General features: G+C 45.5%; 1 protein-coding gene across 2 annotated transcripts in view; it reads left to right on the top strand.

Moving 5' to 3' along the window:
• Positions 1-25,390, top strand: part of Snx30 (sorting nexin family member 30) — a 127,883-nt gene extending 102,493 nt beyond the window's left edge. For both annotated transcript variants that reach the window (XM_050132046.1, XM_050132045.1), the window contains 5 exons: positions 4,056-4,251; positions 5,437-5,636; positions 10,368-10,454; positions 15,915-16,067; positions 19,679-25,390. In XM_050132046.1, coding sequence (XP_049988003.1) covers positions 4,056-4,251; positions 5,437-5,636; positions 10,368-10,454; positions 15,915-16,067; positions 19,679-19,738 — 696 coding nt within the window. In that variant the 3' untranslated portion in view covers positions 19,739-25,390. The remainder of the gene's footprint in view (positions 1-4,055; positions 4,252-5,436; positions 5,637-10,367; positions 10,455-15,914; positions 16,068-19,678) is intronic.
• The last annotated feature ends 2,030 nt before the right edge of the window (positions 25,391-27,420 follow it).

Raw genomic sequence — 27,420 nt, 5'->3', positions numbered from 1 at the left:
TGATTCCCATCTGTACCACAAGGCCTGGACATTGCTTGCTGACAGCGATGTTCCTCTTAGGTGTGTTTTCCAGTCATTTGCCCAAAAAGCCTTGTGTCCAGCCTGTTGCTAGAGACTGTTCAAGCTCAAGTTGCTCGTTCAGCTGGCCTGTGCTTTGCTTGCTGTTGGCAGAACTGACCTGAAATCCGAGGCTCCACTCTTCCTACGCAGAAATGTGACACATGCTCAGGCCATCCCAGTTAGCTGCAGATTCCTGCATTCACGCCAGGCATAGAACGCTCTAATGACAAGGGTGTTGAGGTCTAAGTACTGTCCGTTTCACGCTGTTAAAATTGCAGAGGCATGTGTGCAGATGGCAACTGCTAAAATTTAAGGCTTCTGGAAGAGTCTGTTTTCCACTCATGGAAACTTTCTGGCAAAGTCCTCTAAGCTTTTGTTTTTAACTTCCATGGATGGCAGCCATACAACAGCTCCCCCTACAGACTGAACATGTTTGATGTAAGCATCTCCCAAAGTGCATGTCAGTCTCAGGGTGCGGGTCCTTTGTCCAGAAGCCCCAGGCTGTCCTCATTACTGAGTGTAGTGTGGGAGGGTTGTGTCTCTGACTCCTGTTCCTCAGGAGTCTGCGTGGAGAATGAGCGGGAGACCGTGTCTCAGAGAGACATGAACTCATGTGAGTGAGTGCAGGCGAGCAGCCCTTAAACAGTGCTGCCTGGACGTGGTGTGGTGCACACTTGGGAGGTAGAAGCACAAGGATTGGGACAGGGTCATCCTCAGTTACATAGTGAATTGAAGACCAGCCTGGGATACATGAGCCCCTTTCTGAAGAAACAGAGAAGAAAGCCAGAACCAAAACAAACTGAAGCCCATTTTAGTGTTACTTGCCAAACTAAACACACCACACAGCCCGTTTGTTTGGGTTTCGGGGGGTCGGGGTGGTTGTTGTTGTTTGTTTGTTTTTTCTAAGACCGGGTTTCTCTGTGTAGCTTTGAAGCCTGTCTTGGAACTCGCTTTGTAGACCAGGCTGGCCTCAAACTCACAGGAGTCCTCCTGCCTCTGCTTCCCAAGTGCTGGGATTAAAGGTGTGCGCTACCACACCCAGAAACCCATCTTTTCTTTTGAACTGTGATAAACTATATATGGTGTTAACCCTTTCTGAGTGGCCAGGCCAGGTTGCTACGCGAACACTCTCCAGAACTCTCCTAGGACTTTCCAGTCTTCCAAATCTGAAACTCTACTCCTGAGACAAGAGCTGCTTCTCTGCACGTCACTCTTGTATATTTTCCTTTGATGAAACTGTTGTGTGAAGAGTTGTCAGCAAACATCTGTTCCTCCCCCAGACAGGACACCAATGACTCCAAGGTCATGATTTCTCCAAAGCCAAGCTCCACAAACCAGTGGGTTCATGGAGTTTTGTTTACAGAGCCTGGGGAAGGAGTTACATACAGGAGAAAGTACGACTGTAACCACCACACCACACAACAGTCTCACTCAAGTGAATTTCCCTGTAGCTACGTAGATAAGTACTCCCTTCTGTTAAGCTGACTCCAACCACAGAGGAGACTTACCTACAGCCGAGAGGAGGTCAAGGAAGGAGTTCTTTTTTCTATGATTAGCAACAGGCCTGACCTGGGTGTCACGGCTGTCAGTTAACCTGGGAAGGCAGTGTCTTAGAGCAGGGAGTGTGTCTGAGTCCATAGATGAGCATTTGCACAGACAGTCCTCTTGGTGATGACATGCCCTTATCCCAAACTAGACATGTCGCCAACACGAAGCCTGTGGTGCTGGGAGGGTGTGAGGAAGCTAAGTGGGCTGGGTTTGGGCTGTGCCGATAGGTACCACTAATAATTTCATCCACTTGGTAGTTGACTTACCTGCGGCACATGAACTCAGCAACAGTGAGGCTTCAGTGACAGTCGTGAGGAGGTCTGGTGCCTTTGGGGATGTCAGGACGTCAGGATAGGAGATGGAAGCTTTAGAATATTCTCCCAATTGCCTGACTGAGATGGAGAGGCGCTGGAGGGAATTACTGTTGTTCTCAGGTGGGCATGGGCAGTCTTGTCATTCACCAGGTATTGGTTCTTTACAGGTCAGGTCATGAGAAAGCCATAGCCTAGCTCTACCCACCCCTCCATGAACTGGGGGTGATTGTTCTGTTTGTGTAGTGGTGTGGATGAGCAAGAGACACCAGCACCTTCTGTAAACCCATTTCTGAAAGTGATACAGGTCAGCCTAAGATACATTTCAGTAATGGGAACAGGCGTGTTCCCCGATGGGCTCGTTACACTTCCGGTTTGTTACTGTTTTGAGACAGGGTCTCTGGTGGTTTGAATAAGAGTGGCCCACATTGGTTCCTGTATTTGAATGCTTGGTCATCAGAGTGAGAAGGATCGGGAGGCGTGGCCTTGTTAGGGGAGGTGTGTCACTGGAGGTGGGCTAGAGATTTCAAAAGCCCACACCAGGTCTGTTTGAGCCGCCCTGCCCAATAAATCAGGATTTCTCTCCTCTCTTGCCCTCCCCTCCTCTCCCTCTCTGCCAGTGGATCAGGATGTAGCTCTCAGCTACTTTTCCAGCACCAAGCATACTGCCATGTTCCCTGCTATGACAGAAATTGTAAGCAGGTTCCAATTAAATGCTTTCTTTTTTTAAAAAAATATTTATTTATTTATTTGTTTATTTATTTATTATGTATACAATATTCTGTCTGTGTGTATGCCTGAAGGCCAGAAGAGGGCACCAGACCTCATTATAGATGGTTGTGAGCCACCATGTGGTTGCTGGGAATTGAACTCAGGACCTTTGGAAGAGCAGGCAATGCTCTTAACCACTGAGCCATCTCTCCAGCCCTTAAATGCTTTCTTTTATAAGAGTTGCCGTAGTCATGGTGTCTCTTCACAGCAATGGAGCAGTGACCATGATAGGGTCTCACTTTGTAGCCCATGCTAGCTCGAACTCCTGATCCTCATTCCTTAGCCTCCCAAGAATGATGGGCATGCACCACCAGCTCAGATCTAAGAGCTTTTTGTTTGTTTGTTTGGTTGGTTGGTTGGTTGGTTGGTTGGTTGGTTGGTTGGTTTGGGGGACAGGGTCTTACTATATAGACTAAACTGGCCTTAAACTCACAGCTATCCACCTGCCTCTGCCTCCTGAGTAATGGAACCACAGGTGCTGCACAGTGTATCTTTTTAAAGCTGCAGTATTTGAATACAACCCATTTCCCACTTTTGCTGACTCACAGAGTTTAAAGTTTGTTTACAACTGAGTTTTCTAGCGGTGCTTCTGTTGTTTCTTCTCAGCGCCCCACCTTCTTCCCTCCACCTTCTTTATGTGGCTCTAGTTGAGTCTGAGTGTGTGAATGGAATAAATCTTTGGGCATTTAATTTTGTGCTAAGACAGCATGAGGCATTTTTACCAAAGATTTTACAAAAGTTGTGTTAGAAAGTGTTGCGTTTAAAAACAGGATGTAGTAAAGATAGGGTGTAGACTTGCCTAGAGGATCTAGGGCCCCACCATGTTGACAGGGAATCTGGACATGAGCATATGGATGTGAGTCTGGGGTCTGGGGTAGAGTGCTGTTCCTAAGCTGCCAGCGTATCAGAGCAGCTGTGACTATTGATGTCCATCATAGAAGGCCAGGCATGTGTGTGCCGAGCACTTCACCCCGCCCACACCCTCTTTCACTTCACAGCCAGCTGGTCTTGGCAGATGCTACTGTGTATAGACTCTAGATGTTTAGCTGAGGGAGGCTGTCCATATTTGTGGCTATGGGTCTGTCATCATCCATGCGGGGTGAGACACCTGTACTCTGTAAGTAAGCTCAGTTAGGTCCCTGACTCCTCACTTTGAACTTTGGACTTGTACTTTGGTTTGCCCTGTAAGAGTAGGTAGATGTTTATCTGGCCTCCCGATGGAAAGAGTTCCCACAGTGTGGCTATCATGTGCATGCGGCCCTAACAGCCCTGCTTTCTAGTACTTCCGTTTCCAATGAGACACGGCTTCCGGAGCTGTTTCCTTAGCCCTAGCCACGTGACCAAATGGTACTTTGTCATCTGCAGGACCTGAATGCCTACAAGAAGCAGGGAATGGCACTGCTGAGCAGAGTGGGGGAGTCAGTCAAGCACGTCACGGGCGGCTATAAGCTGAGGAGTCGGCCTCTGGAGTTTGCAGCCATCGGCGACTACTTAGACACTTTTGCACTCAAACTGGGAACCATTGACCGGATAGCCCAGCGGATCATCAAAGAAGAAATAGGTGAGCCCTTTGTTGAGACTAGCGGTGCCCAGAGTGATGGGGATGGCGTTCATACATACCGGGCTGAAGCAGCCTGCAGAAATGCTGCAGTGGCAGAACCAGGCCTTGTACTGCTTGAAAACCACATACAGAGAGGGAGGGGCTGGCTGTGACTAGAATGGAGTTTTGTCCTGCACTCAGCATGGTGCTTTCCCGTGCTCTCCATCCACAGGAATAAACTTAGCAGAGAGGTGGTGTGGGCATCCATGTTTGCCAAGGTTATGACCCAGTAAACTTTTGAACCCCTTCACCATGCCCTGCCTCTCTTCTGTCCTTGTCACCGCCACTGCTTGTCTCCCTGTCTCCTGTCATGGCCACCTGATTAGCCACATCCCGATACAGTGGGGCAGTTTGTCCTCTCACACAGATATAGGCCAGACATACCAGAACAGTGGTGTCACACAGGCCTTTTAAAACCACGTCAGTTACTGTCAATTGCTAATAGTTAAACACAGCAACCACATCGTGTCAAAACTGGCAAGAATCCTGCTGACAAAGGAAGGGCCAGATTTACCCTGTAGGGGTGAAAAATATTTTTTTTCTTCTTCCCTGGAACCACTGATAGGACTGTTGAGTGAGAGACTGCATCTGCCTATATGAGACCACATCTCTTCCAGCAAAGTGTGCTCCCCATAACCCTCTTGTTTTTCCATTGTGAATGATTTTTTTTTCCTTTGAAAAAGATCCCACTCCTGGGTACTAAAGACATGACTCAGATTAAGAGCACTTGTTGTTCTTGCAGAGGACCTGGATTCAGTTCTAGAACCTGTGGACTCACAACCATCTATAACTCCAGTTCCAGGGGATCCGAGGCCCTCTGAACCTTTATAAAAGTCTCCCCACATTGCTTTGTAAGATGTTGCACTTGCAGCATGGGAAGAGGTGATTATTTTCAAAGTTCCCTGGGTTTACTCTTAGCCACTTTCCCATGTAGGGCATTTTGGTTCCTGTTAATAAGAATCCTACATGTTTGGATGTTAGTAATTCGCAATAGCTTTGAGAAATTAAAAACATTGTTAGGAATGTATTGCACTTAAAGGAAGGCATGCCCCGGAAAGAGAACAGCCAAGGCTGTGCACCCAGTTCCTAACTCAGTCATACACTGAGAGCTCCCAGCTAGATTCCAAGTGGCTTCTCTTCCTATAGAGTACCTCGTAGAGCTGAGGGAATATGGGCCCGTGTATTCCACGTGGAGCGCCTTGGAAGGTGAACTGTCGGAGCCGCTGGAAGGTGTGTCGGCCTGCATTGGGAACTGCTCCACGGCCTTGGAAGAGCTGACTGATGATGTGACAGAGGAGTTCCTACCAGTGCTCAGGGAATACATTCTGTACTCAGACTCCATGAAGGTAAACTGGCTTGCTTTCTGTGCAGCGTCAAGTGCATGTGGTATCTGTCCATGTCTGTGGTCCGGAAGGCTGGCACCACAGACGTATAGATAGAATGTGTGGTAAGCAGAGGGTGGGGATTAAGTGGAAGAAAAGATCGGAAGAGATTTTCATCAGTGTTCTCATACTGAGGAATGCCATGCTGTGGGAGAAGGAGTTAAATAACTTTGGGAATTTTTTTTTTTTTTTTTTGAGACAGGGTTTCTCTGTAGCTTTTTGGTTCCTGTCCTGGAACTAGCTCTTCTAGACTAGGCTGGCCTCGAACTCACAAAGATCCTCCTGCCCCTGCCTCCCAAGTGCTGGGATTAAAGGCGTGTGCCACCACCGCCCAGCTAACTTTGGGAATTAAAAACATGATTTGTTGGGACTGAAGAGATGGCCCGGTGATTAAGAGCACTGGCTTCTCTTCCAAAGGACCCAGGTTCAATTCCCAGCACCCACATGACTTCTTAGAATTGTTTGTAGATCCAATCCCAGGAAACCACTTCTAGTCTGCTCAGGCAGCAGGCACTTGTGTGGGGCACAGGCAAAGCATCTATACACATAAAAAATAGTTAATTAAAAAGCACATGATTTGTTAAATAAAATTTGTAAAGTTGGAAAATGTGGCTGAGGAAATCTTAGAAAGTAAGACCAGAAAGTTGGAAACTAAACTCAGCTGCAGATATGCCAAAACTGGGGCTGAAGGTGAGCGAGTAAGTGGCGGTGAGCACTAATCTCAAGGCTCAGCATCCTTTGGGGAACTCCTGGCTGAGGGAACGGGGGATAACCAAGGGAAGGAAATTAAGAAAGAGATAATACAAGAAAATCTCCCAAATCTGAAGATACAAATCTTTTCATTAAAAAGAATGTGCACCTCAGATAGCTATGCTCCTACAGTCAAGTAAAAATATATCATTATTACAACTGCAAAAAACTAAAGCCAAGGATTGGGTATCTCAGTGGAACACTCGACTAGCATGCTTGAGAATCTAGGTTCAACTCTCAGCACTGGGGAAGAATCGTGGATAGTTACTGGGCTGGGGAGATGGCTGGGTGTGGGGAGTTGGGTAAGAGCACTTGCTATGAAAGGTTGGATAAGCCAGGTGTGGCTATAGGCATCTGTAACCACAATGCTGGGTGGTGATAGGGGATGGCAGAAAGAGGAGCATTACTGGGACTTGCCAGATGGTTATTAGTCTAGGTGCAAAAAAACTATAAACTCCAGGTTCTGTGAGAGACCTTGTCTCAGGATCTGAGGAGAATAACGTGGAGCCTGATAGAGGGAGACACCAGTGTCCTTTCTGGGCTCTGTGCATGAACATAGGTATGCGATGAACCACACATACACAGATATTTTAGAAAACGGTTTCTTAGTATGGTCTCATATCCAGTACTGCTCAAATTGTCTTACACAATTTTTATAGTCCTCCCTCCAAAACCCATCAGAATATATATATATATATATATATATATATATATATATATTCATTGAAAGGTTTAAATATTTTAAAATTTCTTTCCATCTTTTTCCTCACAATTCTCTTGTTAAAAGTGAAAACTGAACTGAGTCCTTAGCCTTCTCTTCATCTGAGCAGAAAACCAGTGAAGTTCCAGATTATCAGGACAGCTTAAAATCCTGCTGAAGTGCTCTTCCTCTGAAAGTGGCATCCAAGAGAAGCTCTGTCCTTCACATCCTCAGTCCTTCCCATATTTGTCCCCGTTTTACTTTTCCTTCGTGCTGCATCCAGTACTGCTTACTTGTTTGTTGTTCGTCTCTTGTCTGGCATGGAAGCTCCATGAAGGCAAAACTGTTTTGTTCTCTGCCCCTAGATTGATGATGGAACTTGATGCTTGAGAGGCAGAAGTGGGGGAGAAAGCTAGTGTTACCTAGAGAGGCTCAGGTGGCTTGTGTTTGTTCTTTGGAGGCAGGGTACCTCTCTGTAGATGGAGCTTCTTGACTCTTTTATCCCCATATGAACCCTCTCTAATAGCCATAAACTGGCTTGACCAACCGTACTCCAGAGACTGTGTTTGGAGTGGCGAGCCATCCTTAACATGGCCGGCACTATGTAGAGGGCTCCCCTTAGAAGGTGCTCAACCTTCAGCATGGCTGGGTTGTTGGGCTGTGAAACCCTAAACAGAAGATGATGGACACTGAGTTGCTGCCGTCCTGTTACCCAGCAGTGGGACTTCAGACAGGCTCTGCACAGTCACCGTGCCAAGTCTCCTCATTTAGACAGTAGGCTCTATGTCCTTTGCCTCCGCCCGTTTGTCAGGAGCCTTTTATGCTATCCCGTGATTCTGGGATGCAAGCCCAGATCCCCCTGCCCCCCAAGACTGCTCCTGAAGAGAGCATCCCATTTGCTCCAGGCGAGGTTGGGTGGCAGAGACGTGGACAGAGAGCAACCCAGACTAACTGGATCTGAGCTTCTCTTGCCCTCTTTGTGGAATGGGATGAGTAGTTAGTTGCCCTCTAGACTATGGTAGCCATCTAGGGTGCATGAATCTTCTCTCACTTCCCTCCTCTCAAGGGTCTTGGCATCCTCAACTAGAGACATAATAAAAATAGGGAGAGAAAACCACACACTGGGTTGGCAGTACAAGGCGTTTTCTCAGGAACATTGATTCTCAGATGCTGGTCACACCAACAGTACATGTCTGTGCGACTTGAATCCTTGAAATGCTAGACTGGAAATGCCTGCTTTTTCCAGTAATATGTGCAGCGTTCTGTAAGGGGAGTACGTGGACGCTGGATGGGACGCCGTCGCTCCCACAGACAGTATCATGTTTAGTTCTCCTGGGCGGAGAGGGTGATTTTCAGTGCTCCTGGTACCAGGCAGGTAGATGTAGACTGCAGCCTAGGCTTTGTGAAATCAGAAATCCTAGGTTCTTGTTACCTTCCTTTGTCTTGTGTTAGAGATTTAGCCTATTCAGTGTGGTAGCCACTGTCATATATAATTATTTACTTAACTTTAAATTTAAAGAAAGAAAGAAAACTTCAGGGCTGGAGAAATGACTCAATGCTGCTTTTACAGAGGACACAAATTATGGTTCCACCACCCACATCCGGTGCTCACAACTGTCCATAACTCAGGCATCTGACACCTCTGCTCTTGCAAGAGCAGGAACCTGCTTTCTCTCTCTCTCTCTCTCTCTCTCTCTCTCTCTCTCTCTCTCTCTCTCTCTCTCTCTCACTGTCATACACACGCGTGCGCATGCACGCGCACACACACACACGAACACAAATCCATTACTTCACTCACATGAGCCACATGTTATGTCAGGTACTCGATAGGCAGATGTTAAAGAACATTCCCATCGCAACAGAAGGCTCCATTGGAGACATTCGTGAGTGTGGGGAGTGAACATCAGAGCCCTTAGGAGAAAGATGACCAGCCCACCCGGAGGACGAATGGTTGCAGAGTACATGTTCTTCAAAGTAAATTCTCCAGTAGAAGACGTAGGGCTCCCGATGTGGATGTTTCCCTTTAGAAAATGGGCTGTAGAGAACCTTCAGGCATTTAGTTACTCGGAGCTTTGGACACATCCCCAGGGGTACCAAGTGCCTCACACTTAGTCCAGAAATGGGTTCTTCCTGCCCTGACTCCATGCTGTGATGGAAGGTCCCTGTGTAGAATCTGTGATTAGAAATTGTCTAGGTAACTTGTTGCTTCTGAGTCGGTGGGTAAGAAGGCCCTTACCATACGTGGTTTGCCAGTTTTTAATATGCCAGAAAAAGGTTCAGGGGAAGAACTGAGATGTGCTTTTTTTTTATTTTATTTTTCCTACAAGCTCTTGTGTCTGGCACTGTAGGGATAAGATTGGAGGAAGGGAAGTGAGTTGGGGCAGAGTCTCAAGGTGTTACTCACTGTCCGGTACTACTTGTTGGTGTGGACTGAAGAACATGAGCACCTGCCTTGCCTCGCCTCTTCCTCCCAGGTCTACTGTCACTGAGCCCATTGGCTGCTCCCCAGGGACTCAGAACTCTTGTACATCCAGCCTTGAATGCATCAGAACCTTTTCCAGAGTGAACCCTCAGAGAACTGAGCCTCTGCATCCTGTACCTGACCCAAAATAGAGAATACGCAGATGGCAAATCAGCACCAGGGGTCAGCCCGGCAGACTAAGGCGTCAGGAAATCTGTAATTACTCTGTAATGGAGTGATGGTAGCTGGCTAGTGAGTTCCTGAAAATTGCTGAGAACAGGTTTAGATGCTCTCACCACAAAAAACGAGCATAAGGTGATGTCTGTTAATTAGCTCAGCTTAGCCACATCATAATATGCATGTATTTTAGAGCAATTCATACACAATAAATGAATATGTATGATTTTTGTCAATTATATAAATTAATAATTACAATTAAGAACTATTTTGACTGTTCTTTTTCCCCTGAACCCAGAGACTGCCCTGCATTTAAGCGTAGAGCTCAGCATCTGCCAACGTTCTCTGTACACAGAGGCTCAGGCCTCTGGGCAGTGTGGTGATGGGTGCACGTGTCCCCCACTTGCTCTTCCCAAAATCTGTTGCTGTCAACATCTGGTGTTCTTCCCTGGAAAGCCCCATCTCCAGGATTGGTTCTCCTTCCTCCCCTCCTCCTTTCCTCAGAAAATGGTGTTATGTGCGGCTTTTGGAGCATAATCCCTGTCTCGGGCTGGGAGTTGGAGAGCCCTTTGCAGACTGTTAACATGTTTCTCTCTGCCTTCCACAGAATGTATTGAAGAAGAGGGACCAAGTTCAGGCTGAGTACGAAGCCAAACTGGAAGCTGTGGCTCTGAGAAAGGAAGATCGTCCCAAGGTCAGGCCAGCCCCCAACAAAGGCTGGGCAGAAAGCTGCAGGCTCCCACTGACACTGTTGCAATCTTGCCACTACCCATATGTTGTTCTCTTTGCTTGTTTTTGATTAGAATTTGCAGTGGTATTCACAGAAGGGGTGGGAATTATTAGAAAGATAATAGTAGGGACCAATGTTCAGGCAGATAATTGAACATCGAAACTAGTCATCTATCCACCCCTCCCTGGAATAGATTTGGAGAGTTTGAAACCCAGACTTCAGAGATAACACTCCTTGACTTTGTGTGTGTCTTTAAAAAAAAAAATGTTTCACATGATACTGTGCTACTAATCTGTCCCAAAGAGGAGGCAGTATTTTTTTATCCCATTCCGTCACAGAACAGTTCTGTGAATTGCTTAGCATGTCAGATACAGATGTACAGAAATGTTTCTGTACCCAGTATGCCATCATAGCATGCACAGGTGCACATCTCTCGTGTTGATTAATGTGTCACTATAGTGATCTATGGGAACTAGCCAGCTCCCAAATAATGACATGGAGATTTCTTATAATTATGAAAGTAAGGCCTATAGCTTAGGCTTGATCCTAACTAGCTCTAACTTAGCCCATTTATATTAATCTACATTCTACCACATGGCATTACCCCTCTTCCATCTTGACCCTCCTGTTTCCTCTCAGTATCTCCTGTGTGCCTCTTCCTTTCTCTCCCCAGAAATCCTCCTGTCTAGCTATTGGCCATTCAGCTTTTTATTACAATAATCACAGCAATACATCTTCACACAGTGTAAAATTTCCCACATTTCCCCCTTTTGTCTAAATAAAAAGGAAAGGTTGCAACTCTAACACAGTAAAACTATATACATTAAGAACAATTATTAGGTAAGAATTATATTCATGAGGCTGGAAGGATGGCTCAGCAGTTAAGAGCACTGGCTGTGCTCCCAGAGGTCCTAAGTTCAATTCCCAGCAACCACATGATGGCTCACAGCCATAATGAGATCTGGTGCCCTCTTCTGGCCTATAAGAATACATGCAGATAGAACACTGTATATGTAATAAATAATTAAATCTTTTAAAAAATGCAACATCTCTTTAAAAAAAGAATTATATCCACAATGTCCAGTTCATTTGTATTTGGCAAATTTGGAGAGGCTACTGTATTTCTATTCAATCTTAGTGAGTCTAAAATTTTATACCTATACCACTTTCTATCATAACTTGTATTATGATCCTAAAAATATCTTTTTAGACCTTAAAACATAGTTTTGAATGTTAGAGGAGGTCACTCGTTTGTTTCCTGGCCGCTCAGACCCGAAATAATTACACAAAACTGTATTAATTAAAACACTGCTTGGCCAATCACTTAAGCATATTGCTGGCTAGGTCTAATATCTTAAAATTATTTTATATTTTATCACGAGGCTCCTGGTTTATTGGCAAGGTTCTGGCCCGTCTGTCTCCTGCTCCATGGCTTCTCCCTGGCTCCGCCTGCTCTCTTCTCTGTCCGCTTGGTATTCCTGCCTTGTCAGCTTCTACACTATAATAGGCCCAAAGCAGCTTTATTATTCATTAACCAATAAAAGCAACACATATAAAGAAGGACTTCCCACATCATTTGATAAACAACTTAAGTTTTTATGTTTTCAGCCTTAAAAAACGGTATACTTATAATGTAAGTATTTTTTCTGAATTTGGTAACAAGGAAAACTGTAAAACTATAACTATCTAGTCCTCAACCCTATCAAAGACCCAAGAAGGATAAAATATTACTTGAGTAAACAGGAAGTGTAGAGTGAACAACTTCTAAAATTAAAGAAACAGCAGAGAACTTTGGTCACCCAAGGTTCCTCTGTAATGGTGGAGCATCTGTCTTCAGCCTACAGGCCTAGATTATCTGACAGACTTTTCTGTGAAGCAGGAATTTTGAAGGACTGTCCTACCTTGTCTTGGCTAAGTTTTGTTTGTTACTCATTTTCTTTTGTTCCCTGCTTGTCCAGTCTGGACAGCATACTGTCAGCAGTTGAGGCAAGGGTAGTTTTTTGCCCAAATGGCTAGCTTTTCCACATTGAAATCAAACTCTATATGGAGGTTCTTAGATGCTCATTTTCCTTTTTTGAAGTAGATTGGTGCTGCCAGGAGCAGACATGCCTCACTGTCATGAAAAGCCTTATGTTATTAAAGCATTTTAAATGTCATATTCTGTAGACCTTTGAAGTGCTTTTTTAAACCGTCTATCTTTTTAAAGTATGCCTCTGACCTTGACAGCATGCCTAGCAGAATTAAAAGTTTGATTGTTATAGATGACTAAGTACTAGCCTGTCTTTATTATCCTAAATTAGCTTTCGAGGACTAAAACTTTACATTATATATTTAACTAAGCTGCATAAGTATAATACCTTAAACAAGAGTAGAAACATAAATTCAGTATAACAAGAATAATCTTAAATTTGTATCAAAATACAAAAATCTATATCAATATAAGATATTTGAGGGTAGTAGTTGTTCAAAAGTAGATTCAACAATCCACCCTTTTATTCTATCATTTCTATACTATATCCACCCTTTTCCCTTCAGAAAGACATCCCTGAATCTAATCTTCCTTTAGCTTTTTTTCTAACCATTACTAATAACAACTTGTAACCAGGACCCCAAGTGATGTCAAACATCCATAAACCACCAAATGACCAAAACTCACCCACCCTTCCTCTTGGGAATGTAAGTGTTATGCTCTGCTTCCTTGTCTGGGGGCAAAGGCATCTTTAGGGGACGCTGAGAGAATTAGGGTGATGGCCAAGTCTTGGGAGAGCTCGTCTGAAGAGTCTGGCGCCATTCTGAGAGACTAGATCACGTGGGCTGCTTGTCTTTATTGGTATCTGGTCCTGTTTTTCTGAAAACACCAACTTTTAATGTAAGTGAAGATTGCGCTTCCGTTTCCCAGCCACCCAGACCCAAATAACCACACAGGAACTGTATTAATTATATAGAAACACTATTTGGCCGATGGCTTGGGCATATTTCTAAGCAGCTCTTAAATTAACCAATCTATCAATCTATGTATTGCCACGAGGGTGTGGCCTACCTATAAGGTTCCGGCATCTTTCTCCTTCAACAGCTACATGGCGTCCTTTTGACTCCACCTGCTCTATATATCTCTGGATTTCCTGCCTGACTTTATTCTGCCTTGCCATGGGCCAAAGCAGCTTCTTTATTAACTAAGAGTAATAAAAACATATTCACATATACAAAGGGGAATCCCACATCATTTTAAAGATAACATGTATGTATATTAACACAAGTATGGAATGTACAGTGTGCACAAGACAGTTAAAGATGACTTTTTTGTTTTATGTTTTATCAGGAAAAGGGCTTCTGTTAACTTTATAAGTTTGTTTAGACTGTAGAACCAAACCTCTATTCATGTCATATGAAAGGAAGGCATGTAATAATAAGTCCTGAGAACTCTGTAGCCGGCAAGATGTATCAGTCTCCAGTCTCAGAGCTGCTCCCACAGTAGAGGGATCAGCATATCTGTCACCTGTCCTGTAGTCTTTCTTGGTTTCTTTCTTCATGTCTGTAGCTATGAATTGTAGGAGGTCTCCCCCAATCATATTTGATCTTCATTAATTTTAAAGAGAGCCATAACTTTTTGTTTCCTATTAAAACAAATCCATAACACGCCCCCCCCCCAACCTAAAACATGTCCTGACTTCCATTCTGAAGCTAAGACTTCCCTAAGGTACAGAGAGTGGTTTAGTTCAGCCGTCCTTCATAATCCAGTGTCTCCGCTGCCATTTGCTCATCAATATTTAAAAAATCTAAAGTCAACAAAACATGCCAGATCCAGAGGCCCCGTGTGTTTCCCATCTCTATGTGTCTTTTTTCTTCTATATTACTCTCTCTTTAAAGACTTTACTATTTTTAAACTATTTTTTTCCTATGACCATCCATACCTATTTTTTACTGTATCTGTTTAAAGTGTTTTCTCGGTCTGGACCACTTCACTGCAGGCCTGCAGCCTTCTCTGACCCTTGAGCCAAGCTTTAAACCCATCGCGCAGCTCCACACGTGATCCTGGCTGACTCGGGCCTGCAGGCAGTGACCTTGGCCAGCCTGAGAGGCTGTAGGGCCAAGAAGCCATGTCTGGCTCTGTGTTTGTGTGCTTGGAACCTTTTTCAAAAGCTTTCTCAGGTCCTGTGTGGATATTCAAGCCCCCATGCTATCACACCTGAGCCTTCTCTGAAAGACTTTCTTACCAGACATGGAGGAGCCTTTGTGGGAACAACAGCTTACCCTTGATTCAGACATTTTTGCCACCTGGGGCCTTAGCAGGTGACTCAGCCCCCAGTCTTTTGAATCTTATGATAGAAAACATCCAACCATTTTCCTTGGATATTGCCATCCTGATGTCTGACAGACACAAGGAGCATGACTAACAATAAGGAATACTAGATGTTACTCATCAGTCAGTTGTCACAAAAACACACAAACAAGAAACAGAGCCACAGTGTCACCTCCCTGCAAACCTGGGTGTCAGATGTCAGCATCCGTATAGTTGAGCAGCCCTGTTCTTGCCATGTCTACATTTTTGGTGGATAGAAACTGGCTCTCCATAGTTACTCCTGTAACTTGGGGACATTTGTGCTCATTGGTCTATGGACTTAAAACCTTGAAAAATCTCATTTGTTTCTGGCAAGTGTTGACCTAGCTTGGGCATGTTGAGCCCTGACCACTATATGGGCCCAATGCAGCACTAGAGATAAAACTGAAAAATCTGACTTTGGAAAACCATCATGACCAGGAGGCCCTCGCTAACCCTGTGTGATAAGTGCAACTCCCTGCAGCAAAGTGAAGGTCATGAATCCCAGGGGACACACTTCCTTTGGAGAAAGTCTTCCTAAACTAAGAAATACTTGAAGCCACCTGCTATTATTATGCTTCAAATTCTTTTGACACCGTCAACGATTTTCCTTCCGTTCTCGGACTTTCTGATTCTCTGCCACCTAGAGTGCAGAAGTAACCCGGTTTATTTATGATGTGGAGTTTAGAGGAGGGAGCTGGCTGGTAGCTTCATTTTTACAGTTAACTCAGATGTGTGAGGAAAGGCATCCCGTGACCCAAGAAACCCCGGAACGATGCAGGACTGTGCGCAGAAACTGCTGCTGTATGTACAAAGTCTGCCCCGTTTGTCAGCATGGAAGCGTAAATCCTAACAGGATCCCAGGTCTCTACTTGATTGCAGGGAGTTTCTTTCCCATTTGCAGATGGAGCCAGAGGAGTGGTTTCCCATGTGTCTCTGCTCTGTTAATGCGTGGGATGATGTTTGCGTTTTGCAAACACTTCCAAGCCTCTGCTTTCCAGGGACATTTTAGTTTAGCACTTTGGCTCCCTACAAATGTTTGAAGAGTAATTCACAGTAGGAGAAACCAATTGTACTTAAAAGCCACGAATCTATTTCCACTCCAGGTGCCGGCAGATGTGGAGAAGTGCCAGGATAGGATGGAGTGCTTCAATGCTGACCTTAAGGCTGACATGGAGAGGTGGCAGGGCAGCAAGCGACATGACTTCCGGCAGCTGCTCGTGGGCTTGGCTGACAAGAATATCCAGTATTATGAGAAGGTGAGAAGCAGCCCATGTGACTGTGGTTTCTAGAGGCCAGAGCCTTTCGTGGGGGTGGTGAGTCTTCCAGAAACTCCAAAGCATGATCCCCCTTGTCCCATCCCTAACTTGCGTGTGAGCTATCCCGAGCGCCCTGGCCGAGCAGGGCTGGGTTTCAAAGCAGAGAGGCAGTTCTCATGCACGCCTCTTACACACTGCTGGAGTGTGTGGCTGCTTCCCAGAGCCAGTGAGACCAGCACATGGCTACCCCCAGTTTATGGAGGCTTTGGGGTTCCACATAAAGTTTTCTTTATTTTCACTATACCATGGACCCCCTTTAGTCATCTACTGAGGCTGATAGACATCTTATGAAGACCTTGTTTGTTTCTAATTCTCTTTGTAAATACCTAAAATAAAGCTGTATGGAATTAGACGGGAAAACAATGCTATTAGGAAAGTTTTTATTCTTGCATCCTCTTGACCTGTGGACCTCAGGTTAAACATTTCTATTCACACACACACACACACACACACACACATGGGATGGGAGGGTACGAGAGAGAGGCCCATCTCCTCAAATCAAGGTTCACGCCTAATGTATCTAATGAAGTTGATTCTGGTAGTGAGTCTTGTCTTTTGTAGACTACACTTAGAGTTAAACAATGGCCTAAGTTCAGTTGGAATAACTTGTGGCCTTGAAGTTGAGCTGTTGGAGCCCAGGCAGCCTCTCTCCTGTGGAAGTGATAGGTTCAGGCATATCTCCTAGCTTGTAGCCCTAGGACGCGTCCTTGGCCTAGGCTTTGGTAGAGGCTTTGATGATTGTGGCGACTGCTTTTAGGTGGTATGCCTGTACTTTTCCTGGCTTACCAAAGGAAAACCAAGGAAATACAGCTGAGAGTTGGGGGAGATGGGTGCCCTCCATCTTTACCTGCCCTTTTTCTGGAGTGCATTGTTTCTGAACTGGGTCGTCCCTGGATAATGGGCCAGCTCATTAAATTGAACTCCATCATGGCCACAAGGTGTGGGCATCGGAGGAAGGCCTGAGGGAGTGAGAGCCTGAGTGTGTATGTGAGGGCCTGAGTGTGTGAGGGCCTAATTGTGTGAGGGCCTGAGTGTGTGTGTGAGGGCCTGAGTGTGTGTGTGAGGGCCTGAGTGTGTGAGGACCTGAGTGTGTGTGTGAGGGCCTGAGTGTGTGTGTGAGGGCCTGAGTATGTGAGGGCCTGAGTGTGTGTGTGAGGACCTGAGTATGTGAGGGCCTGAGTGTGTGTGTGAGGGCTTGAGTGAGTGAGTGTCTGAGTGAATATGTGTTGTTGACCCATTTCGAGGCCTCCAAGGCCTCTGGCCCATGGGAAACCGGCAAATCCTGGCTCCAGAGGGATAGTAGAGCTTCCTAGGGTCTGAGTGTGAATGTTTTTGAACAATTAATCAGGGTGTTGCAAAGACTAGAATTGTAGCATCCTCCTCCCAGGTGTTTCCAGCCTGAGACTACTGCTACAGAGATCTACAGATACTAGCTAAAACCTCTCCCTATGCGGAACCTAACATTGAGGTTCCATGTTGCTGGCAGTAGGAGCCCTCTATTAGAGTGATCCCAGCTTTGCTGCATGTGTGTCTGTATGTCTGTCCTTTCTTCTTTGTCACCCCTAGTCAGGGTTCCAGGACCCAAGCCATGTGTTCATGTCACCTGATGTGACAAAGATTTTATGATTTTCAATTTAAAGCTAAAGAAACCAATACTCACAGAGGTTTAAAAAGTCCTCCCAAGCTGACCCGCCCTTTGAGTACCAAACTACAAGCATCTAACTGACAGAACCGTAGTTTGGATTGTCCTCACACACAATCAGCTTAGGAGACAGTAGTCACACACTTTCAGAAACAGCCTTGCTTCCTACAAGATGCTTCTCCTGCTAGCTGTGTGTTAGCAAGACCCCTGCTCATCTCTCTTGTTCTTGATTTGTAAATGCTAATCATTTTTATGGAATGATTATAAAGATAAAGTAAAATGCTCATTCAGGTTTCCAGAACATACTCAGCATTTGGCAAACAGTCAATAAAAATTACCTTGCTGTTCTTCCTTCCCAGTCTAAAGGCAGCCAGGTTCAGTGTCTCCATGCCTGTTGTGGGTGAATCTGCCATCTCTAATCCCAGAATGCAAACTCGGGTCTCTGCCTGTTTCTTCCCGTTGTACCATAAATAGGGTGACGGTCTTGAGGCCTGGTCTTGGCTTCTACATGTATTTGACATTTTTTCCTGTACTCTTTTGTGTGCAAAGGATTGTTTACAAAGCTGATAAACAGCAGGATTTGCACAGCCCTCTAGGCATCCTCAGTCTATCAGTGGGATAGACCAGTCTATGGAAGTCACATTTATTCTGATCCTTAGAGCCAAAGGTCTGACAAACGTGTACTGTAGGGTACAACATATGCAAGGTCCCTGAGCAAGAAAAGAGATGACACATTTGAGAACCAGAGTGAAAGTTTGATCAGTCATGATTCCTTTTGGGACATGCAGAGAGAGTCTTGTAGATAGGAGAGTTTGGAATCCTATGGCCTTCAGGGTCATTACTGGAACAAGCTCCTGAGGCCGCCTAGTCTTTCTGTATTTAGGACAGGCTTCTGAGTCGTCCAGGAAGGTACCAGGGAGAAGTTTCACCACTCCTCTTTCTGCCCGACCTGATGCCTCTCTCCTCCCTCCCACCTCTGCAGAACTCCTCCCCAGGTGACTCAGCACACAGTCCTCCTTTACCCCAAGGCTGTCTGTTACAGAGGCTTTTCTTAGGGAGGATGTGGCTGCTGAGCCAGCCACTCTCAGAGGCAGTGCCCCAAGTCTTCTAAATTCTTGGCCTCTCACAAGGGCCTGGAATGAAGAGAAAGGATTATCAGTTTGTATCCATGTTCTGACTACAAACTGTGTAACAGCGAACATAAAATACATGACAGTGTATGGGTCTAATTAAACCTGGTAGTTGGGCCAGTGAGATTGCGTACTTGCTGCCAAGCCTGACAGCCTGGATTTGATCCCTGGAACCCACGTGGTGGAAGGAGAGAACTGACCCCTTAAGGTTGTTCTGACATCCATACAAATGTCATGGTACATGTACCCCACCTTCACATAAACAGAAATAACTGTAGGAATTGTTGGACTCCTTTCTCCCCATTCTGTGGGGATCTAAGAGTGACACAAACAAGCAACCCAAGCTTCAGGTCGGTGAATCAGAGCAGGTTTTCCACCCACCCTGACTCAGGTGGCTGGGTTTTCGTGTTTACATCCTTGTACAAGCCCCACCCAAGCCTCCAACAGTGTCTCCATGGGTGCTCAGAACCGGTGTCCTCATCAGGAGTTTCCTGCCTGGTCTAGTGTTGGCTTAGTCGAAGGAAAGATTTTCTTAGAGTAGATCCATGTCCACTCCCTGGTATAGGCTTCACACTCTCACGAATGCATGCAAGCCTTGGGAGGACATTGTTCTTTCATAAAGATGGGGTGACACATTCCAGACAAACACTTGTCACTTCCTCTGTTGGTAATAGTATTGACAACACAGGTAGGTGCCACTGGACAAAGGTGACCCAGCAGGATCAGGGTTGGCAGAGTGGCGTTCAGCAGCTGACCTTGTGTGGATGTTGTCGTTTCAGTGCCTCATGGCGTGGGAGTCAATTATTCCGCTACTGCAAGAAAAACAAGAGACCAAGTAGATCTGTTCTTGGGACAGAGACTCTTCTGCCTTCACAGGGCATGGCACCCTGAACCAGAGTGTCCCTGCAGTGCCGGAGAGGTGGCCGTGAGAACACAGCACAACAACACCTCCCGTTTGTGTACTTTCCCCCTCCCCTCCCCCACAGTTGTTTTTCAGTTTAGTATTTATTCCTTGGTGGAGCCTGTGAGTCTGTAATCATCTCTCAACAGAAGCATACCTCCATATTGTGACGGAACCTCCTAAGTGGAACACTACGAAGACTTGAAACTAAGGGACAGAACAGCTCCCAGATGACATGTGACATCACTTGGGGGCAGCCCAATTGCTTTTGTGAGACAGAACAAGAACCTTGCTTTTCAGGGACACAGGAGACATGAAGAAGGCAGCTGTGGCTTGCTGTGGAGACCATGTGGTTCTGCACTTTACCCCTGAGGGCATTGACCTGTCCCAGCATAGGAGGTTAGGTACCTTCGTGGAAAGTCCTTAATTTACAGTGACTGTGGCCTACTGCCTGCTCATCATGAGTGGCATCTTTTGACTTGTTTCTGGTTCACATGGGTCCATTTAAATCAGTGTCCGTGTGCACCAGTGCTTGAGCCAGCGTCCTCGTCCTTATGCCATGCCTCAGGAAGCTGAAGGGAATGCTCCTGGATCTTGTTTCTGGCACCACAGTGCTATAGATGAGAAGCTTTTCAGTGTGAATTGGCAAAAAAGGTGCATTTTTCTTTGTGAAGGTGTAATGTGCTTGTTTTGCTTGTTTAACCATTGTCGTGGTTGCTCTTAGACCTCTTAGGAAACAGCTGCTATTTTATGGTCAGCGATTCTCCTGTGTGCCAAGCCCCAGTCCCAGTGTCTGCTTTATGCAATTTGCCTTTACTTCACCAAAAATGTCTGGTTTAATACTTCCTGTCATGCCCACTGAATATCTGGGCAACCTTGCAGTGAGGGCTGGTATGTCACATTGTCATGACTGTCACCAGTTTGTAAATTCAGTATGAATGTTCTCCATGAGTGTCTAACACTCAGAATTCTGTGGTCAGGACGAAAGCATCTGCAGGGCGCTCAGAGATGAGCGTGACAGCATGCTCTTTGCTTCTAGATGTGTGGGATCTCCATCTGCTGCCCAGATCCGAGACCGCTGGCTGTGCTTAAAGTCTTTATTCGAAACTTTTCAAGTTGCCATAAATCCAGCAGTTGGAAAGGCTCTTTTTCAGGCCATTGATGAAAAGCAGCTGCAGAGTGTGTTCTTTCAAACGCATAAATCTGAGCTCGGGTAAATGGAAGGGTTCTGTCTGTTTTTAGAATCCGAGCTCGGGTGAATGGAAGGGTTCTGTCTGTTTTTAGAATCCGAGCTCGGGTGAATGGAAGGGTTCTGTCTGTTTTTAGAATCCGAGCTCGGGTGAATGGAAGGGTTCTGTCTGTTTTTAGAATCCGAGCTCGGGTGAATGGAAGGGTTCTGTCTGTTTTTAGAATGAAGCAGTCGTGCTGCTGCTTCACATACAAGTTATTTGCAAATTCTAATCAGCGCACCGCGTGCTGAAGCCTCCCTTCCCTCGCGCAGAGCTGGCCTCCATCATGGACAGCAGCTAGACAGCATGAAACAATTTGCCTTTTCCTCATATTTGACAAATTTGTGATTGAAATAATAGTTTCTGCAACTCTTGGTACTTGCCCAAACCCCCTCTGTGCCATCCTGAACTCCTTTGATGTGAATTCTGTTTGGTACAAATAGAAATGGCCCGCTGGAGTGGAAAGGTAAGAACAGTCTGTCCACTCCAAACTTCAGTGGCCTGGAATCTCATTCTACCTCCGAAGCCATCAGGTTGGTGTGGGTGTAAATGCCCAGAGTCAACCTGAGTGTGCTGGTAGAGTCAGGGCGTGTGTCCAGTCACCGGCAGGTCTCCATTGTTAGATGTCAGCAGACACCAAGCTGGCCCAGCAGTGATGTTCATCTTTGGGAAACATGAAACTTGGCTTTGTGGACTGTGCCCTTGCTAAGTGTCCAGCATAATGATGTTTGGCAAGAACTACGGAAAGAATTAAGGAGAAGCTAAAATTTGATGACGAGCTGGTTGCAGAAACCCCAAGTCAATCCTGTGTGCTGGTTAGCTACACAAGAAGGAAGCCTGTGAAAACAGCCCTGGGCTGCAGGAGAAGTAAACGGGGAGGGAAGCAGGATCCACAGCCATTCCCTCACGAGAGGCTGGCTTTTACGGCATCTTGAAATTTCTGTCTTCTATTTATTTGGCCAGCAAGCAATGTCCCTAGACTTTGAGATTCCAGAAAGAGCTGGGATAATGGAAACTTTCTGTCCCCTAGAAATGATGTCAGTGGCTAAGCCAGGAACAGCCATGCACAAGAAGGCACTCTTGTCCCTGTCTTCAGGCTAGCATCTGGCCCAGAAGAGAAGGTGCAGTACACAGGAAAGAGGCTCCTACCCGCCTCCTCTGGGGCTCCCTCGAGTCCCCGGAAGCTCAGCAGTCCCAAGCATTTGCTTCCTCTTGGCCAAGCCCAAAAGAGATTCCCCCACGAAATACTGCTCAGAGACTACAGTGCCAAAAGGCCTTAGAGAGGCCTCATTCGTTCCTTCTGAAGCCTCTGCCATGAAGTCACGGATCCCTCTTGTTTATTTCCCATGAGACTTTGCCTTGAGGGCAGAGCACTGTACTCAGGTAGAGAGACATGGATAGCTTTGGAGGCTTGAACACGGGACAGTGAAGTGAACGTTGGCCCCATGACTGCCCGGTCCTGAGAGGTGGAGGGTTTCTTCCCTGTGTTAGAGATCTGCCCAGGCAAGAGAAGAGTTCTTAAAACCAAGGAGATTGGAGAGATGCAAGAGTTTAGGGCAGTGTCGTAGTTTGTAGTAGGAAAGGATACTATTGATGCTGACAATTTACAAGAAGAATCGGAGCTGCTGTTCTCAAAGCAAGGAGTAAGGAGGGGCTCCCTCCTCAGCCTCTGTGGGGTTGGGTTTTATCCTCTCCTCGGGTTCAGTAATGATTGCTGGTGAGTGGAAAGTAGGCAGGGGAGGCAGTGGGCTTGGTGCTTCACCAGGCTTCTTCTGAACTCACCAGGCATTTTCCCATAGCTGAAACAAGAAAGCCCCACTGTGCTTGGGGACAGATGTGAACCCCGTGGAGTGTGCTCTAGGTGTTGAGTAGAATGTACTCTTTCTGCTGTCCACGGGAAGAAACTGTCCATGCATACTGCAGTCCTTGGTGAGGCCCGATGGAAGTTCTGACTTTAGAAGTGAGCGTAATGGCCATGCTTCTCTTAGAATAGCACCAAAAGAACACTCAGCCTCTAGGCTTTGGTCCTGTCCTGTGAAGGCAGGACCTTCTGAAGCTCTAGGTACTAGGTAGCTGGTTGTTTCAGTGAGGTCATCTGAGCCATGGTAAGGGCACTATACTGCACTATCCTGAGCGGGTTGGGGTGGGTAGAACAAAGCCAAGGACTGCCTTAGAGACTGTGTTGACACTACTGGCTTGGGTCTTGGAGTCAGCTGGAGGTGGGCTCTTCTCAGGCTAGGTGGAGCTGGCGACCATGAAGGGTGATTCTTATGGAGGATCAGCTCCTGGGGCTGGGCCCCTTCTGGACCCCATCTTCTCATAAAGGGTATTTGGAAATGAAGTAAGGTAAGCACATGGCTAGGGGACTTTGCTCACCTTCATTTACAAATTACGTTGGGAATTTGGGCTTGCCATCTCGCTCTCAAGAGTCTTCAGGATGACAACAGATTGCATGTGCCTTCTTATGACCTGTGACTTGCTCTGCTCAGGTAGCAGGTGGCACTTAGCAGTAGAGTTGAGGAAAATGACCAAATAGAGGTGCAGTCGGTGTGCTGGGGCTGCCTGCTTCCTCCCTGTTTTTAATTTAGCGACTAATGGGGGACTCGGTTTTTACCAGCCTGCTCTGTAGGTCGTCAGTGTTCCGTTTTGAAGGTGCCCCCATGGTTGTACACATCAGAGGACAGGAACTCGGTGTCTGAGAAGGCTGGAGGCACTGTTACAGGGCTGACCATTCTCTCTTAATCATATCTGTTTGGAATATTCCTGGGTATGACTGACTATCCAATACTTTATGTGTGGCAAAAAAAAAAAATGTTACTAGTTCTTAACTATTGTAGTTTGTAAATAAGCGCCGTGGGTGGGGAAACTTTTAAAGAGACGAATAAGATGTGTATCATACATCGGTGTTCTTAGCACTTGAAAACCAACCTACCCAGAAAAAGCCACAGACTGTTAAAAGCATAACAGTAGTTCTTAAACAGTTGTCAGTACCCACTAATTGCCTTACTAGTGTTTTAAAGTGTTGGCATAGAAAGAGTTTTACGTGTAGAAGCAGTTGGTCTAGAAACTTATTATGGGCCATCTTCAGTCCTCTTAAAGTCACAAGCCAGAGGTATAGGTCACAGAAGGAGGGTGGCCTTTTGGGAAGCAAGACTAAATAAATATTTCTGTTGGCAAATGGTATTTGAAAATAATGTCAAGAAACAGGGAGCACAGCCCATTTTGATGTTTTTGAGGGAGAAAGACAAGCTTAGTGTGCTTTGGCCTAGTTGGGGTGTGGAGGATACCGACATTATCAGCAGTGACAAATTGCATAGCTTCAGAGAACCCTCCAGATTATGGCAGCATGAAAGGCTTGCCTTGCCTCTTCAGAGTGGTCTCAGAGCACACTGGGATAGAAATTCTCCAGAGGTTGAAATGCCAAATAGCTTACCTGTTCTGCCAACTCACTCCCTACTAAAGCCAGTGTTGAAGGGTCCAAATGTGCCTCTCCCAGAAGTACCGCCCAAGTATTGGGTGATTCTGGGCTCTCCACGGTCCAGGTCAGAGCAGCTAACACCTGTGCACACTGCTGTTGAACAGGCTGGGCCACAGCCTTAGACTGGCACTCTGCCAGGAACAATGCTGGAGGGAAGGAGAGGGAGCTGTGTCCACTGGGCCTTCATCCAGGAACAAATCAGCACAAGCCAGCGTCTCTTCCAGTCAGCACTGCCCACCTAGGCCTGCCGGGCTGGGCTCCCTCAGAGTCCCTGCTCATTGTATTTCCGTGTGCCTGCGTCAGGAACGCACGGAGAGACAGCCTACATCTGACTCCCATGAAGCAAACTGCCAGCAAACCTTCTAACTCTCATTCTAACTCTTCAAGGGGCATGAAAACAAATATTTGGACTTTTTTAGAAATTGTTCTTTGTGTTTAAAACTTCCAGAGAAAGAAACAGGCTTCTGAGGAATGGAGTCCCACCCTGGTGTGCTGGCTCTCTCTCTGCTGCCATTAAACCAAAACAAAAGCTGTGAACATAAGTGCTTGAGGGAATATGTGTTGACAAGAAAGTGATTTATTTACAGAACTAAGTCTTTGTCTCATGAAACTACCGAAAAAGAATGTCACCTTTCTCTTTGTTACAGAACCAGAGATGTTTTGTTGTATTTTTTATGCTGGCTCGAGGTTCTTGTCCGCTTTGATTTTTCATGTATCTGTGTGTAAGAAATTCTGTTTGTTGTTTACTATGGAATTAGTATTACATTTTGAGGTAAACAAAGAATTTGTATTGCTTGATGAACTATTAGCTTGTAAATTAAAAAAAAATCTTTACCTCACTTAAAGCAATGGACCAATAAACCTATAAAAGATGCTTTATTTATCCTGGATCATGTGCTCATTTGTATGTTAGGACCTGAAAATGAGATGCCTATCTTTCCGGGTTTTTAAAAGTTTCTCTGAACAGATGAGAATTTGCTTATGAGAATCGGGACATTTCTTGCAGGGTAGTAAGAAAAGGCAAACGTAAGTACACACTTATCCTTCCTGTTCACTTCACGGTAGGTCCTGCTGCAGTCGGGGAGATGGAAACACTGTATACTATAGTATCAGTGAGATGATTTTTCCCACTCTGGCAGCCAATTCTTGATTCTTGCTTTGTTTTTGTTTTCCTGCCATGTTTGAGAGGCATTTTCAAGAAAAGGAATGCCTGTGGTTTATGAGAGTGATTTTGAGGAGAATGGCCACAATTCAGTTCCCAGTACCTGTGTCTGGTAGCTCACAACCACATGTAACTCCTGCTCCACAGGACCGCCTTTGCCTTTGTTGGGCCCAGGGGGGTCATCCAAAGATGGGGACAGACCACCAAAGTCTAATAAACCAGAAGTGAACTTTAATCCAGAAACCAGATTCCAGGAAAAAATTAAATTAAAAATCTCCATGGGGCACAAAAAGCTTATCAGCTAGCTGAGACCACAGCCAGAGATGAATTTTGTAAGGTTGTAGCAAAGGCTGGTTTCTGAACCTACCTTTTTATAGTAGGGACACCAAGCATTAGGTCTGAACAAAGAAATTTCTACAATCTCGAGGTAAAACTCAGATACAGATTGCCTTACTTTACAATCTCCATTAACAGAGTTTTTCAGTTAAACTAGTGTTTGTATTTAATCTATTGTCTTCCTTGGTACTTCCGGGTAGTGTTTACTGAAGCCCTGTGCTCTCCCCTTTGGTGCTGCCAGTTTCATATAGCAGGGATAATGTGTAACCCAGAGGTCATAGATCTATCTCCTAAAAGTTGACTCAGCTCATATCCATCCGTAGGCTAGCTCTCAGTTTGCCGAGAGATACTTTGGCCTTGTGAAGAGAGCTCTGGGTTGTAAAGCAGAGTAGCCCGCTGTTAATAGTTCATCCTTAAGCTGCTGAGAGACAGTCTGTTCTCATTCTCCTAGGCTTACAACTTTACATTTCTTTATTTCTACATTCTTATTTCTGGAATATACATTTTTATATTCTTATTCTTGGAGCCTTCAGCCTTCTCACATGCACATTCCCACTCAACGCATGTACATGTAATTTAAAATGAAGCTGAACTTGGTGCACACACCTTTGATCCTAGCACATGGGAGGTAGAAGCCGACAGATCTCTGAGTCTGAGTCCTGTCAACCAAGGCTTGATAGTTAGGCATGCCAGACCTCAGAAATGGACGCCCTAATGATTCTGGATTTAATGATAATTATTTGATTAATCCAGTACCATTAATCCAATACTACAGTGATATAAAATGGGGCAGCAAGATGGAATAAAGAGATTTGAGACTTAAACTCCATTGTCTCATTTCATAACTGATTCTAGGAGTTACATCTCTGAGCTTTCAGTACTGTGACTTTTGAAGTGCAGGAAAGCCTTCGCTGTAGGGTTTTTGACTAACTAGTCATTGTGTACACAAAGCACCTGTCTGGTGAGCACTGTGACAGCCCTTATGGAAGATGTTTAAATATGTCCAAGTTAAATATTTTTTAGAGATTTATTTATTTTGTATACAGTATGCACGTATGTCTGCAGGCCAGAAGAAAGCACCAGATCTCATTACAGATGGTCATGAGCCACCATGTGACTGCTGGACATCTAGAAGAGCAGCCAGCCAGTGCTCTTAACCACTGAGCCGTCTCTCCAGCCCCCCAAGTTAAATATTAATGAGTAAGCTTTTTCTATATGCTTAGCTATTTTTTTAAAGGAGCATTTATATACCTTCTACCTTCTCATTTTAAAAGGTACAAAGGTCAGATGCTGGGGGTTGGGGTCAGACTGAATGAAATAAATAGAAATTAATAGTTAAAGCCATGGCAAGAGCTGGCGAGATGGCTGTGCAGGTGAAGGTGGTTGACCCTCGGGACCATATGGTAACACACACA

This window comes from Alexandromys fortis, unplaced genomic scaffold, assembly GCF_014885135.2.
Source record: "Alexandromys fortis isolate MF-2015 unplaced genomic scaffold, M_Fortis_MF-2015_v1.1 scaffold_393, whole genome shotgun sequence".
NCBI lineage: Eukaryota > Metazoa > Chordata > Mammalia > Rodentia > Cricetidae > Alexandromys > Alexandromys fortis.
Note: the sequence above shows the minus strand (reverse complement) of the source record. Positions and strands in the feature narration are given on the sequence as shown.